Source organism: Somniosus microcephalus, chromosome 10, assembly GCF_052327205.1.
Source record: "Somniosus microcephalus isolate GS21.2 chromosome 10, FLI_Smic_1.0, whole genome shotgun sequence".
In the NCBI taxonomy this organism is placed as follows: domain Eukaryota; kingdom Metazoa; phylum Chordata; class Chondrichthyes; order Squaliformes; family Somniosidae; genus Somniosus; species Somniosus microcephalus.
In genome coordinates, this window is record NC_140996.1 from 106,992,468 (window position 1) to 107,009,565 (window position 17,098).

A 17,098-nucleotide genomic window follows, 5' to 3' on the forward strand; every position below is an offset into this window, starting at 1 on the left:
GGTTCACAGGTCAACCGTGTGCGCCGGAGGCAGCGCGTAGACCTTGAACTTCCTTTTTTTTTTTTTTTAAATACAGGTTTCTCCGGGAGGGTAAGTCTTTAGTAGCTGCGCGTTTAAAAAGCAGGCGCAAGGCCTGCTTTTAACAAGGTAAGTGGTGAATTAAGTAAAATTAAAACATTTTTTCCACAGGTTTATTATTTTTAAATACTTTAAAGAAAGGTAAGTTTATTTTTAGTCCCATTAAAAACTGTAATTAATTTTTTCAAAAATTTAAATTATTGTTTAATAGTTATTTAATGTAATTTATAGTTATTTTAAAACTGTGATTTAAAAAAAAAAATTATTTGAAGTTTTAGTTAGGTTTTGGGGCCGTTCTCTATTCATAGATTTGACAGGTCTTCCTGTCAAATTTATGAATGGAGATTCCCTGCTACGATTGGCTCTCCATGGCCCATGTGATCCCAGGGGCTGCTTCGAACTAACTGCGCCCGTGGGATACACGTGCAATGCGTGCCGGCAGCTGGAGGAGGCCTAGGATCGGAATACCACGCGGGCCCACAGCACAACGGCAGGCGCACTAGGTAAGTGCAGGTCGGGGGCTTGCACCCGTGGGAAACGCCCGACCCGAATTTCTGGGCCAATATCTGATCTCCTCAATTACATTAAAGCCTTACGCTACTCCCAACCATCTAGAACTCTATCATTGGTCTTTTCTGAGAACCAGTGCCTCCTTAGACAATTTTAGCTGCAGCTTCAATTTATTTGACAGTGGTTGAAACCTATGAATTCCATCAATGGGCCGTTCCCCACCCTGGGGGAAAATGTCATTTGTGCATTACACATTTTCGACAAACAAGCCACAATACATTAAAAAAACAACATATTAGACTTAAATCAAATCTGAACCGGAAAGGATACTAGGACAATCCATGCATTAATATACATTGGCCCGAGTACCTATGCTTATTCGCTTAAGGTATTGTATTTGGCAGTTATGAACAACTGTTTCATATTCCTGAGTATTGAAGTAAGATAATCAAAATGGAATTTTGCCAGCCTTTCAAGTTGATGTGTGAGACTACCAAACAGCCCTCTCTACTGGAGAAAAAATTGGAAAAGGCATCATATAATGTATGAGCAGTGCAGTTATCAGCCAGATAGGCTTGTTTTTAAGATTGTTAAAACTTAAAATTAATATTTTTCATAGATGTACTGCCAAGTATTATGCAGCATGACAGCTGGATCACCTTGCAAGAAACAAAACTGGAAGTGCTATAAACAAAGAGCTGTGGTATGGCAGATGGGAGGGAGCAGAACCAGTAAAAAGGTATAGTGAAAAATGTTTGTCCTGTAGTGCAAGGCATTTTTTTGCTACAATGCTAACGTAATAATTCTGATCCACTTTCTATGGCTCACCTCATTAGTGTTGCATTTCCCGTAAAGGGCCCAAATCTGATGTCTTCATAGGGCTGGTTGAAACCCAAGATATGTAAAGCTTCCTCCTGGGTAATTGGTGGAAGACTGTGGAAAACATCACAATAAATCTTTACATTATCTTAAACAGCAACAGCTTGTTTTAGCGATCACAATTGCCTATCCTTTTGGAACATGACGTTTTTAATCCAGCAATAAATAGACTTTATTTCTATTTAATATAGCGACAGGAAGTAAGTATGCTGCGGGATATTGGCTTGGTCTATTCTCAAAGCCAGTGTTCCCGCCTCTCTTGACCAACACCAGTTTGCCTATCGTGCAAACAGATCAACGGAGGATGCAATCACAACTGCTCTACACTCGGCACTGAATCACTTAGATGGTAAAGAGACCTACATCAGAATGCTGTTCATAGACTACAGCTCAGCATTCAACACTATCGTCCCCAACAAGCTGGCCACCAAACTCCAAACTCTTGGCCTGAACACTTCCCTCTGCAACTGGATCCTGGACTTCCTAACAAACAGACCCCAGTCTGTCAAATTAGGTAACCACACCTCCCCCCCCCCCCCCGACCCTGAACACGGGGGCCCCACAAGGATGTGTGCTGAGCCCCCTCCTCTACTCCCTCTTCACCCACGACTGTGTGGCTGTTCATGGTTCCAACACCATCATCAAGTTTGCGGATGATACCATGGTAGTAGGCCAGATCACCAACAACGATGAGTCAGCCTACAGGGAGGAGGTCCAGCATCTCGTGAAGTGGTGCGCCGATAACAACCTGGCCCTTAACATCAAGAAAACCAAAGAAATCATTGTGGACTTCAGGAAGTCTAAAGGCGGAAGTCAAACCCCCACCCACATCAATGGGGCTGTGGTGGAAAGGGTGGACAGCTTTAAGTTCCTCGGAGTCCACATCACGGAAGACCTCTCCTGGTCCCTCAATACCTCCTCTCTGGTGAAGAAGGCCCAGCAGCGCCTATATTTCCTAAGGAGGCTGAAGGGATGTAACCTGTCACCCCTGATCCTCTCTAACTTTTACCGCTGCACAATAGAGAGCATCCTGACAAACTGTATCACAGTATGGTATGGCAGCTGTGGCTACTATGACCGGAAAGTCCTGCAGCGGGTCGTCAAAACTGCCCAACGCATTACCGGCACCCGGCTACCGACCATAGAGCACATATACCAGAAACGCTGCTTACGGAGGTCACGGTCTATCATCAAAGACCCTACCCACCCCAGCCACAGTCTGTTCGCCCTCCTGCCATCTGGGAGACGCTACAGATGCATTCGCACCCGTACGACCAGATTTAGGAACAGCTTCTTTCCCAGGGCTGTCATCCTACTGAACTCCACAAATAAACTCTAAAGCCTGCACATCTGCCAATGCACTTTATTATGGTAATGTTTATGTTAATGTATTACAAGCCAAATGTATGTTGAATGTTTAAATGTCTTAATCTAAATGTACACTCTCGGGAGCCGCAAGCCTACATTTCATTGTACTGCACTTGTGCACTAACAATGACAATAAAAGTTGATTTGATTTGATTTCTTTAAAATACATCAGGTAAAGTAGAATATCAAAAGTAGAATATTCATTCTACCACGCAAGAAAGTATTACTACAGTATTTGTTACAATACTAGAATAAGACACTATGATAGAAATTGCCAGTCACTGAATGCTGTACATAAAACAAATAGAATGGCTGTTTCAAATTTAAGAGAACAAAGATATTGATACATTTTGGAAAAAGAGTAGCCATACCTTCCTGTTCCACAGGTACTAAACAAATAGTTCCAGCATGAAACTAAAGATGAAATTCCACATGACGTCTTGTACTGTGGACGACTGATGCAATACCTGGAATAGGACAAGAGAGAAAAGATTTAAGAATTAATGTCTCAATATTCTTGTATATGTATTATTATCACTATCCATAAGATACTAATATTAAAAGATGTGATTGGGAAATAATGGCCTTGAATTTGCGGTTGGTATGACGGCGTACTGTCAGAGTACGTCGTCATATCGCCTTTGACACTGACTGCATGTTCAGGATTTCCCGAACTCGCGACCTGTCGAGTTTCGACTACACATAGGCTTCGCTGTGTCTTTCACCTCCTCATACAAATTAATGTGCTGGCGAAAAATTTGGCTAATTTCCCACCTACTGCGAGGTAATTACGCTGAAAATGTTTAAGTCTTGTGCAAACAGGCGCAGGAAGCCTGTTGCACAGCATAAGCAGATCGGATGAGAAAATTGTAATAACAAAATGATCTGTAACAAGGCAATGCTATAATGGGAGATGTGTTTTAAGAGGTTATCATAATGAAGTGTTTGTAAGCACACTGAAGAAAGCATTATGAGTGGTTTGTAACCAAATGAGAAGTTAATAATCGGAGTATAAAGTAATGAGAGACTTGTATTGCTAGTGTGTGTTGCAAGAAGTTTGTAACAACTGATGTTTGTGAAATTTGAATAAACATACTTTGCTTTAATATGAGAGATTTACAATAACATTGTTACCATGAGAAGATTGTAGTTACAGAATTTATTATAATGGCAGCCTTTTAGTGTTAGATTTTTTTTTACAATGTATAATTTGTGACAATTAATTTTTACGCAACAAATAGTTTGTAATAATAGTTTATGATGATGAGTGGTCTGCACCGATTGGGCCAATTTTTGCTATTACAAACTTCTCATTATAACAATGAAAGTTTTACAATACTTTGTTTTAAAAGGTTTGTAATAAATGTTTGTTGTTATGAGAGAACGATAGAATGTTTTTCAGAGTCACGTATATCTGTATAAAGGAGAGACAAAGAAAGGTCCCCGGTATTCCTGTGGAGTTTACCCAGAACTTCACTTTGGGAATACTGGATTGGCAATTGGCTAAGAGTTAGGAAGTAAAAGAACCACCACCCCACGTGATCCCAGGTTCGCATACGCACAACGCCATGCTCCTGGGCTCCATGGGGGAGTACGCTGTGCGGATCTCTACCGCATTTGAAAGGAAGTTCTCGCAGGGAGGATCGCACGAGGTAGGTGCGGATGTCCTTGCGACGTCGGCGGCGTACTCTTCAGCAAATTCAGGTATTCTTTGTATACAAACTTAATAAAAAGTTCATGTATGAGGTATAAAGAGGGCAATATGTATAAATGTTTCATGAGTGGGCGACTTTAATAATCACAGTACTGAGATAAAGTATTGAGGGAGTTAAGAGGAGCAATGCAAATCGAAATCTTTACTAGTACACTCATATATCCACAGGGTATTCTGTTTACACAACCTACCTACAACCCCATCGCTCAACTTTCCATTCCTCTAACTCTGGCCTCCTATCCCCACCCTACCATTGGCAGCCGTGCCTTCAGCCACCTCGGTCCTACTCACTGGAAGTTCCTCCGTAAACCCCGACACCGCTCTCCTCCATAAAATCTACCACTTTGACCAAGTTTGGTCACACCTCTTAATCTTGCCTTTTTTGGCTCGGTATAGTTTTCGTTTTGCCTCAATGAAATGCCTTGGGACGATTTTCTACATTAAAGGCAAGTTGCTGTTGTTGTATACTATAGGCATAGTTTACAAAACTGGCTTATCTTGTTCCATTGATTGTAATCAACCATACATCATTCCATAAACTTGCAATTACTAAATCACAACCCTTTACCTTTCAATATCCAACTACATTCAGTGTTAAGAACCTGATGAGCACACTGGTCTAGAAATTGGAAGTGTTAGCACTAGCCGTTAAGGCCCGTTTTGGGCAAAAAATGGTGGCCACCTAACTTCCGCTCACTATCAGCAGGTCCCACGGCGGCTGCCATTCTTGGTAGGTCGGCAGCGTTGCCATTGCCTGTGCTCGTGGGAAGTATTTTAATTAGTTGGAGCATGACATCAATCGGCGTCCAACACTGAATTGATGCCCGCTCATCCATTTGGGAGTTTGCCACTCCTCAGTCTTTATGTGGTCTTTCCAGGAGTCCCTCCAGATCTGAGCCTGCGCTTCAAGAGCCACTCACCAGGGAGTGAATCCCCTGTGCGATCTGCAGGCTAGTGCACTGTCACTGCTAGCTGCAAGACGGAGCATCCCCATTCCCCTCCAGCACCATGGTGGAGCACAAACCTCCACACAGCAACCATCTGGGTCAGAGTTCTGTGTAGCTATGGCAGCCAGCGAAGGTGGGAGTACCAGGTAGTCTGGCAGCCATTTGGGGACCCCACGCAACACCCAGACAAATGTCCGCACAAGTAAGAAGGTAGAGGGTAAACAAATGCCTCGTCGTCTGTCACAACGCACAATGTTCCAACCCTACAAGGGCCATTAGTGGACTCGGCAGCAAAACCCAGGAGCTGTCACCAAATGATCCGACACAGCACATTACCCGAGAACGCTGCACTGAGCCTTCCGACGCAACCTTCGGCCTCCTGCTGAGGTTAGCACCAGAACGAGCGAGTTGCACCACAGATTCTCTGCTCCGCTGATGTAAATTAGCAGGCAGCACCAAAATACCGGTGCTGCCTGCGCTCTTTCTGCAGGCGGCCGTTAGCCTTGGCTGGCTGGCGCTGTTGCTGGCAGGATTCCGGCCTACTTGAATCTCTAGGTCACTATTTTTTCACCTCTGGGACTGGGGTTTGAAACCAGCCCAGACTGAGGAAAACAAAAATCTTCTCGCTCCCTGCCATTTTTAAGCAAGCAGTTTGGGTTGACTCAACCGAGTTCCAAATAAGCATTGCTTCACAGTACAAACATGCTTATAACTTGCCACAAATTGCCAGTCTCCCTGAAAAGAAGTCAGAAGGATGTCTGATGCAAAATGGAAAAAATAGCACAAAACCACTCCCAAAAAATTCATGGTCATGATTTAAGAAAACAAGCCTAGTAACTGCTTTTGATATCAAGCTTTACACCAGTGCCAATTATCTGGTGTGTGGGTTCTACCCGTTCCGACACTAGCAAAATTGCTGTTAAAACAACTTAAAGTGTCAGCACAAATGCACCCATTTTGTGCAGAGCACCAACTAAACTGGTAGATTGGGCACTTAATAGAGAAGTGCCCATATTTAATTTAGGACAGAAATTTAAAGAAAGTGACTTTCACATCCTCAGGACTTCCCAACACACTTTACAATCAATGAATTACTTTTGAAATGAGGTCACTCTAGGCATACATGACAGTCAATTTGTGCCCAGCAGGGTCCCACAAATAGCAGTGAGAGGAAAGACCAGTGTTATCTCTTTTTGGTGGTGTTGGTTGAGGGACAAATATTGACCGCGACACCAGGAAAACTCCTTGTTCTTCTTTGAAATGTGCAGTGGGATCTTTTACACGCACCATAGCAAGCAGGCGGGGCCTCAGTTTAACATCTCCTCCAAAAGATGGCACCTCGGACAATGCAGTACTCCCTCAGACTTTTGAGACCAGTTGTATCAAATTTTCTATTCACTTTCTAGGTTTAGCTGCACCATGGGGACCGTCAACAATGGTGAGATTTTGCGGTAAAAATAACGGTGACGCTATCAGCCCTCACCATTATTAAAGTATAAATCCGACAGAATCCTCCAGCGATTGGACATGCGCAGTTAAACGTGGAAATCAGGAAGTTGCTGTCTAAGTCACCCTACTTCTCCAGAAGCATCGCTACACCGGTACTTCACCAAGAGACTCGGGATTGCAATACATGGGACAGCATGAAGTTGGGGTGCTTGCATGATAGATACCCACTAAACACAGCAGAAAAAGTTAGGACTTGTCCAATGCAGTCTGTGTGAATTTTTAAAGGCGTGATAAGTCTTAATTACTTACAAACAACCTCTCTGGCACTTAAAATTAACTTTTACAAGTGTAGAGTCTCATTCCTTCAGATTTTAATTATTGTTGGAGATTTAAATAACATTTACTTTTTATCTGTGTCTCTTTTATCTCTCTCTCTTAACGCCATCTTTCTTTCCCTCTCTTTATTTCGCTTTCTGTAAATGATTTGGCATAGCATTAACTATCCTAACTTACACTTCCTGGTTCAGACTCTGCGTGTCTCAGTAAGGATTCTTCAATCTATGGGCAAGTTTAAGTGCAACGCCGACCGGGCCATTGTACTTGGTAAAGGAGGAACAGCAAGAGCAAGAAAGGGTTGCCTGTGAAGTAAGGTACACGCGGCGTATTGTCAGATTCTTCAACATTGATACTCAGCTGATCTCCTGTTTCAAGCTGATCTTAACCTGGGTATTGGTAGAGACACTACAGTCTTAACGGCTTTGGGTCAGGAAGGAGAAACAAAAACAAAAATGAAAATTAGCTCCCAGTCGTGACTCCTCTATGGGGGCTTTCCTGGAAGTACGCATGTGTGACTATCAGGTGAGAACAAAAATGAGCAGAGCTACGATCATTTCTTTGGTTGAATAACCTGCTGACACTCATCCTCAAGGCTTATACATTAGTAATGGCCAATTGGATAAGGTATCGGAAGGTGCCTGGAACCAGTGGAACTATACCACAGTAAAGGAGACAAGTGCCTTCAGGAGAACAAAATTGGCCATAAAAGTGATTAGTAACAAGTACAATTTGACATAAGAACAGGGTTAAAAATGATAGGATTATTCATTTCATTTGCACTGCTCACAATTCCAGTTCTAGCTCTGCTGTTGCAAGGCACAATGAAAGACGCTCATGTAAAGAGTGGCAAAATGCAGCAGGAAAAAAAACAGTACAGGTTGAGCGTCCTGAATCCGGCAACCTCGGGACCGAGGCCGAGCCGGTTTTCGTGTTTTTTCCGGACTTCGGAACGTGTTTCTGATGTCCGAAGTACGGAAATATTGCAACCTGGGCTCGGGCGTTTCCCGACTTCAGACATCAGAAACACATTCCGAGTCCGGAAATGCCTGGGCCGCTCCACGTAGTGCTGACGCGTTTCTCTGCCCCTCCCCTTCTGTTAAAGGGGAGGGACGCTGCGAGCTCTGCAGAGCATCCGATGGCCCACACTAGGCCACCAGGGCGGGGTGGTGCCGTGGTCGCAGCCTGGCGGAAACACTTAGTGGAGCTGTGCAGATTAAGGAGGATAAAACACAACACTAAAGTTTTATTGCATCACTCGCATTTTTCAAAAAAAGACAACAAAAGTTAATGGCTTTTTGAAGTACAGGTTGAGCGTCCAAAATCCAGAGTTCCGGATTCCGGAATGTTTTACGGATTCCGGACGACCCTGCCACCAATCGTCCAGGAGTCTGGATGCCAGAATATTCCGGATTGTGGAACACCGGATTTTGGACGCTGTAGCAGTTACAGAAGCAGCATTAAAATCTAAGCTTTGCCCACAATCTAATATGAAAATAGGACTGAAAAATAGAAGAGAACAAACCTACAGGAGAAACAAAGTAAAGAGAAAAAACTGTTAACTAAAAATGCCACTTTATTTCAAATGACTTTGCGTCAGTTTAGCACACTCTCACCCTAGTCAGAAAGTTGTGGATTCAAAGCCCACTCCAGAACTTAAGCACATAACCTAGGCTGGCACTTCAGTGTAGTAGTGAAGAAGTGCTACATGGGCCATATTTTGGATTAGACATTTAATCCATACCCTGCCTGCCTGTTAAAGTGACACTGTTCGAAGAGCAGGGTGTTCTTGCAGTGCTCTTACCAACATTGACCCTCCGCCAATACCACCAAAAAACAGATTAACTGGTCATTTATCTTATTTGCTATTTGCGGGATCTTGTGTACAAAGTGGCTGCGGCATTTCCCTACATAACATTAACTACACTTCAAAAATCAATTAATTGCCTATGAAGCACTTTGACATAGCCTGAGGATGCAATAAAGTACTATATAAAAGCAATTTATTTCTCTGTATCTGTAACAAAAATCAGAGAGTAAATAGGGCCTGCAGAGACAAGCATGATGATAGATTGCACTAAGCTATCATAACAGTCACAAATGCACAAACTAAATTTCCATAAATACAATGCAATGTATACAGTGCTCTCTGTAATTACTTTATTTTAAAATAAGATCAGAAAAAATGCTGTTATCCTAGAGACATGATGAAAATGAGAAACTACAGCATATTTCCTAAAACTGATGACAGTTTTGATGTATAATACTGTCAACAAGGGCAGACGTCGACGACAAAGTCCAAATCCGCCTTCAGTGTGCCAGTGCAGCCTTCGGTCACCTGAGGAAGAGAGTGTGTTTGAAGACCAGGACCTCAAACCCGCCACTAAGCTCATGGTCTACAGAGCAGCAGTGATACCCACCCTGCTGTATACCTCAGAGACATGGACCAGGTACAGCAGGCACCTCAAAGCACTGGAGAGGTACCACCAACGCTGCCTCCGCAAGATCCTGCAAATCCATTCGCAGAATAGGCACACCAACATCAGTGTTCTCGCTCAGGCCAACATCCCCAGCATCAAAGCTTTGACCACGCTCAATCAGCTCCGATGGACTTGTTACATTATCCGCATGCCCGATACAAGACTCCCAAAACAAGCACTCTACTCAGAGCTCCGGCACGGCAAGAGGGCCCCAGGTGGGCAGAGGAAACGCTTCAAGGACACCCTCAAAGCTTCCTTGAAAAAGTGTAACATCCCAACCGACACCTGGGAATCCCTGGCCCAACACCGCACAAAGCGGAGGAGAAGCATCCGGGAAGACGCCGAACACCTCGAGTCTCTTCGCCAGGAGCAAGCGGAAGCCATGCGCAGGCAGCGCAAGTCAACCCAAGCACCCCACCCACCCACCCGCCCCTTCAACCACCGTCTGCCCCACCTGTGACAGAGACTGTAGGTCCCGCATTGGACTCATCAGGCACCTGAGAACTCATTTTTAATGTCATCCTCGGTTCCGAGGGACTGCCTAAGAATAATACTACTGCAGTTTTAAAGAGCCAATACAGAAGATATTATTACAAACTAACATAAAATTGGAAACGAACTGTTCTTCTTTGACATTTTATAAGCTTTTTTTTTACAACAACTTGCATTTATATAGTGCCTTTAATGTAGTAAATTGTCCCAAGACTGCAGGAACTTTGGTTACATATGCAGATAAGCTTTACATTTCATTATTACCCAAGCATGCAATGCTCCAGTTACAATTCAAATTATGGTTACTACAGGTTCATTAAAAACAAATTAACAGTAAAATGGATAAAAATACTGACCACCTTCGAAGATCCAAAACCTTACGCTGTTTCATTTCTTCCAGAACTGTATATGGCGAGGAATCATTGTTTTTTTTCTTGTGTTTCTCCAACGGTTTCATCTTTTTTGTATTTTGTTTCTTCAAGCTACCTGCAAATAAAAAGCTCTTTTTCATGGCTGTAACAAATCCACTGGGGTGAAATATATATAGGTTTAGACTACCCAAGTCTTCAAAGCTTTAGTCTTCTGTGCATTCAACAGCAGACTGAGCAGGGATTGTGATGGGAAGCAAGATTTAAAAAAATGCATAGGATAAAAGGTCTGACAAACCAGATACTAACTTTAAAAAATGTAATCTTATCTTACAAATTGGTCTTTTAGAACAATTAAATTTTACAATGATAAGTGAGCCGATACGTCACTTCCAACCTTATACAGCATTTGTATTCAGTTGATTAATATTGCTGATAAAATATATCCATCAGGAGTTTTGTGATTAGAAACTTTTTTTTTTTTTTTTTTTTTTTTTTTTTTGGAAAGTAACGCTCGCTAAAATGCAATGGAATATATGGCAACTAGCAGGCAAAAAACATCTATTATTGAGAATACCAAACCAAACTGGAATTTCTGAAACCAGTCAAATTATAGTTTCTACAAAACTAATTAAAACTCACAAATAAGATCTTACTTGTGCTAAGAAGCTCTGTTCTGTAGTTATAATACAGAACAGAATTAAGATATTTCTGAGTTGCGTCAAATGGTTGAATTTTCCATCTATTTAACAATTATGTTTATTATTTTTGGCTTATTAAATTTTAGGATATTAGTTGTCTTTATTTTATATCTCTTTACCCTAGTTTCCCAGGTGGCAAGCCAACCATAGCCCAGAGTGAGTAGGTAGGTGACCCTTCTTTCCCATGGGAATGAAATGGGCGTTCTTGCAGTATTTCCCCACAGCAACATGTGCTGGACTGGGAATTCAATGGTGTAAATTCACTTTCTACCATTTCATGGCATTACACATTAAGGCTTCAACAGATTATACAACTATTGCATCTGCTCTCTCATTTCCCCCTACTAATTCTTGTCTTAATGTCTTTCAAATCTCATTGCAGCAGTTTCTACAATCAACAAAGTTCATGCAATATACTTGTGAGGATGCATGAGACAGCATGCAAGAGTGAAGAGAGAATAGGAAAAGTGGCACATAGACAGTACAGAAGAACGAATACCTACTGATGCAAAGATAAAGATAATTATTCACAAACAGCACCATCAAGATCCATAAAGCCCCAATATGAAACATACATGGGTTTAATTAATGGTTAAGGCTGCAAACTAGAACTAGGCTTAGTTTGAGAATGAAAAAAAGTTTAGACAGCACATGTGGGAGCAATTGTAAATTTGAGGAAATCTATTTTAATATTGGGGTTGAAATTATACCTGGGTGGAGACTGAGCGCAGAGGCCTAGGATTTAAGGAGCGGGGAGAGAAGGAAAAAGTAATCGAAGTGTGACATCACCGGAAAGCAGGTAAGTGATTGGTTGGTGAGTATTTCTCTCTCGCTTTTTTCCAAACTTAATTTTTGTGGTTTATAGTTTCTAGTGTCTCTGTTGTGTAGCGGGGAGTGCTAGTAAAAAAGGGCCCTTGAGTATATCATTTAATTGTAGTGTAATTAGTGGTATTGATTTGATTTAATTTAATTTGAATTAAAGGGTAAGTCATGGCAGCATAGCTCGGCCCCGTGGTATGCTCCTCCTGCACTATATGGGAAATCAGGGACACTTCCTGTGTCCCTGACGACCATGTGTGCAGGAAGTGTATCTAGCTGCAGCTACTGGCAGACTGCATTGCGGCGCTGGAGATGCAAATGAATACATACTGGAGCATTTGCGATGCCGAGGACATCATGGACAGCACGTTTAGGAAGTTGGTCACACCGCAGGTAAAGGCTACACAGGCAGGAAGGGAATGGGTGACCGCCAGGCAGAGTAGTAGGTGCAGGCAGGTAGTGCAGGGGTCCCCTATGGCCATCCCCCTCTCAAACAGATATACCGCTTTGGATACTGTTGGGGGAGATGGCTTATCGGGGGAAGGCAGCAGTAGCCAACTTCCTGGCCATGGGTGGTTCTGCTGCACAGGACGGGAGGAAAAAGAGCGGGAGAGCTATCGTGATAGAGGATTCTATTGTAAGGGGAATAGATGGGCGTATCTGCGGCCGCAAACGAGACTCCAGGATGGTATGTTGCCTCCCTGGTGCAAGGGTCAAGGATGTCTCAGAGCGGCTGCAAGCCATTCTGGAGGGGGGAGGGTGAACAGCTAGTTGTCGTGGTGCATATAGGCATCAACGATATAGGTTAAAAATGGGATGAGGTCCTAAAAACTGAATATAGGGAGTTAGGAGGTAAATTAAAAAATAGGACCTCAAAGGTAGTGATCTCAGGATTGCTACCAGTGCCACGTGCTAGTCAGAGTAGAAATAGAAGGATATTTCAGATGAATACATGGCTAGAGGAATGGTGCAAGGGGGAGGGATTCAAATTCCTGGGACATTGGAACCGGTTCTGGGGGAGGTGGGACCAGTACAAACCGGACGGTTTGCACCTGGGCAGGACCGGGACCGATGTCCTAGGGGGAGTGTTTGCCAGTGCTGTTGGGGAGGGTTTAAACTAAAATGGCAGGGGGTTGGGAACATTTGCAGGGAGACAAGGAAAGGGAAGCAAGGATAGAAGCAAAAGACAGGAAGGAGAAAAGCAAAAGTGGAAGGCAGAGAAATCAAGTGTGTAAATCAAACAGGGCCACAGTAAATAATAATTCTAAAAGGACTAAGAGTGTTAAAAAAACAAGCCTGAAGGCTTTGTGTAATGCGAGGAGCATTCATAATAAGGTGGATGAATTCGCTGTGCAAATAGATGTAAACGGATGATATAATTGGGATTACGGAGACATGGCTCCAGGGTGACCAAGGCTGGGAATTCAACATCCAGGGGTATTCAATATTCAGGAAGGACAGGCAAAAAGGAAAAGGAGGCGGGGTAGCATTGCTGGTTAAAGAGATTAACACAATAGTAAGGAAGGATATTAGCTCTGATGTGGAAGCTGTATGGGTAGAGCTGAGAAATACCATGGGGCAGAAAACGTTAGTGGGAGTTGTATACAGATCCCCAAACAGTAATGCGGAGGTTGGGGATGGCATTAAACAGGAAATTAGAGATGCGTGCAATAAGAGCACAGCAGTTATCATGGGTGAATTTAATCTACATATAGATTGGACTAAGCAAATTAGTAACAGTACTGTGGAGGAGGAATTCCTAGAGTGTATACGGGATGGTTTCCTGGACCAATATGTCGAGGAACCAACTAGAGATCAGGCCATCTTAGACTGGGTATTATGTAATGAGAAACCATGGCTAACAAGGGAAATTAGGGATAGCATAAGATCCAAGGAGAGGACATATAAATTGGCCAGAAATAGCAGCAAACCTGAGGATTGGAAGCAGTTTAGGATTCAGCAAAGGAGGACAAAAGGATTAATTAAGAGGGGGAAAATAGAGTACGAGAGTAAGCTTTCAGGAAACATAAAAACTGACTTATATGTGAAGAGAAAAAGATTAGTGAAGTCAAGCATAGGTCCCTTGCAGTCAGAATCAGGGGAATTTATAATGTGGAATAAAGAAATGGCTGACCAATTAAATACATACTTTGGTTCTGTCTTCACAAAGGAGGACACAAATAACCTCCCAGAGATGTCGGGGAACATAGGGTCTAATGAGAGGGAGGAACTGAATGAAAATCAGTATTTGTAGGGAAATGGTGTTAGGGAAATTGACGGGATTGAAGGCCAATAAATCCCCAGGGCCCGATAATCTACATCCTAGGGTACTTAAGGAAGTGGCCCTAGAAATAGTAGATGCATTGCTGGTCATCTTCCAAAATTCTATAGACTCTGGAACAGTTCCCATGGATTGGAGGATAGCTAATGTAACCCCACTATTTAAAAAAGGTGGTAGAGAGAAAACGGGGAATTATAGACCTGTAAGCCTGACATCGGTAGTGGGGAAAATGCTAGAGTCCATTATAAAAGATGTAATAGCACAGCACTTGAAAAACAGTGACAGGATCTGACAAAGTCAACATGGATTTACAAAAGGTAAATCGTGCTTGACTAATCGACTGGAATTTTTTGACGATGTAACTGGTAGAATAGATAAGAGAGAACCAGTGGATGTGGTGTATTTGGACTTTTAGAAGGCTTTCGAGAAGGTCCCGCTTACGAGATTAGCGTGTAAAGTTAAAGCACATGGGACTGGGGGGTAAGGTACTGACTTGGATAGAGAACTGGTTGGCAGACAGAATGCAAAGAGTTGGAATAAACGGGTCTTTTTCCGAGTGGCAGGCAGTGACTAGTGGGGTACCGCAGCTATTCACAATATATATTAATGATCTAGATGAGGGAACTAGATGTAATATCTCCAAGTTTGCAGATGACACAAAGCTGGGTGGGCGTGTGTGCTGGGAGGATGCCGAAAAAATCCAGTATGATTTGGACAGGCTGGGTGATTATACTGCATCTGTCATGCATCTGCACAATGTGGATAAATGCGAGGTTATCCACTTTGGTGGCAAAAACAGGAAGGCAGATTATCTGAACGGCAATAGATTGGGTGAAGGGGAAGTCCAACGAGACCTGGGTGTCCTTGTGCACCAGTCGCTGAAGGTAAGCATGCAGGTGCAGCAGGCGGTTAAGGCGGCAAATGGTATGTTGGCCTTCATAACGAGAGGATTCGAGTATAGGAGCAAGGATGTCTTGCTGCAGTTGTACAGGGCCTTGGTGAGACCACACCTTGAGTATTGTGTGCAGTTTTGGTCGCCTTATCTGAGGAAGGATGTTCTTGCCATGGAGGGAGTGCAGCGAAGATTCACCAGACTGATACCTAGGATGGCAGGAATGACGTATGAGGAGAGATTGGGTCGATTGGGCTAATATTCGCTGGAGTTTAGAAGAATGAGAGGGGATCTCATTGAAACTTATAAAATTCTAACAGGACTAGACAGACTAGATGCAGGAAGGATGTTCCCGATGGCAGGGGAATCCAGAACCAGGGGTCACAGTCTAAAGATAAGGGGTAAGCCATTTAGGACAGAGATGAGGAGGAATTTCTTCACCCAGAGAGTGGTGAACCTGTGGAATTCTCTACCACAAAAGGCAGTAGAGGCCAATTCATTAAATATATTCAAGAAGGAGTTAGATATATTTCTTAAGGCTAAAGGCATCAAGGGATATGGGGAGAAGGCAGGGACCGGGTACTGAATTTGGATGATCAGCCATGATCTCATTAAATGGCGGAGCAGGCTCGAGGGGCCTACTCCTGCTCCTATCTTCTATGTTTCTATACACAAGATTACTGTCTTTGTTTTACGACTTCTTTTTTCAGGTTCAGTTGCTAACCAATGTAAAACTGCTATTTCACTTAAAAATTGTCCCATTACCTTCAGACTGTTGCTCAAGTACTTCTTAGCAACACCGCTGGAAATTTCAAAGATATTGTGATATTGAGGCTTACAACCGTCATTCATGGACCATGCTGGAAATGAAAAACATTCGCTACTTGCTCAGACATTCCTAAAGGGTGTCATACTAGGGGTCAGAGTGAGGCAAAGTACATGTTTACTGATGGGATTGCTCAGCGTTTCAGAGTTCAAGGTAAATACTTGTTTTCTAGTTGCAGGAAAACATTTTTTTTTTATTTTTTAAAAAGATTAATTAAGGTGAAGTCTGTCCGTATTTGGAACGGAATTTTTTTCTGCCCAGCATCAATGTTAAGCACTGCCAGGTTCAGTAATAGTATGGGTTAAGTTAGAGTAAAACTTGTCTATTGTTTTAATAATGTACTACAACTCTCATTTCAGATCCGCACCGCTACTGCACAGCTGTGACATATCCATTTCGCACACCAGCCAGCCTTTTATCTCGGCCATAGGAAGTTCATGAATTTAAGCTAATTAAATTAGTGTTGAATGCTGGATAGTTTTTTTTGAAGTGGACCCACGTCACTAAAAGCTGGGCTTACATGGACTAAAACTAATTTTACTTAGGATTCTTACAGCAAAGAAATAAAAATTTATCATCACATTAATCTGGGCTGTCCTATGAGAAGTAAACAGAACAATGCTCTAACTGACAGCACCATCATGGCATTTTACATCTTTTCTTTCATGCACTTGAAAAAAATTTACATAAATTTCTAACAAGTACTATACAGCAGTACAGCATTAGAGGACTATGCAATGGTTATTTCAATAATGGAAAAAGAAATGCAAATTGTAAAGAGAGTAATTTGATAGACAATAGAACAAACAAAGGAAATGACATTGCAGATATTGTTGTTATTTTTTTCATTTGTTATGCTAGATATATGTGTCACTGGTCACTCCTATAAGCCTTTATCTGCCCAATATCTAGGTAAATATAGTGAGTCCTAGAGGGCCAACAGAGTGCCTTTGCCTCTATA

General features: G+C 42.6%; 1 protein-coding gene across 3 annotated transcripts in view; it reads right to left on the minus strand.

Moving 5' to 3' along the window:
- LOC147111608 (basic immunoglobulin-like variable motif-containing protein) overlaps positions 1 to 17,098 on the minus strand; it is a 54,805-nt gene that overhangs the window by 22,132 nt on the left and 15,575 nt on the right. For all 3 annotated transcript variants that reach the window (XM_085998675.1, XM_085998677.1, XM_085998676.1), the window contains exons 3-5: positions 10,607 to 10,736; positions 3,207 to 3,302; positions 1,417 to 1,521 (exon numbers count right to left, since the gene is read on the minus strand). In XM_085998675.1, coding sequence (XP_085854801.1) covers positions 1,417 to 1,521; positions 3,207 to 3,302; positions 10,607 to 10,736 — 331 coding nt within the window. The remainder of the gene's footprint in view (positions 1 to 1,416; positions 1,522 to 3,206; positions 3,303 to 10,606; positions 10,737 to 17,098) is intronic.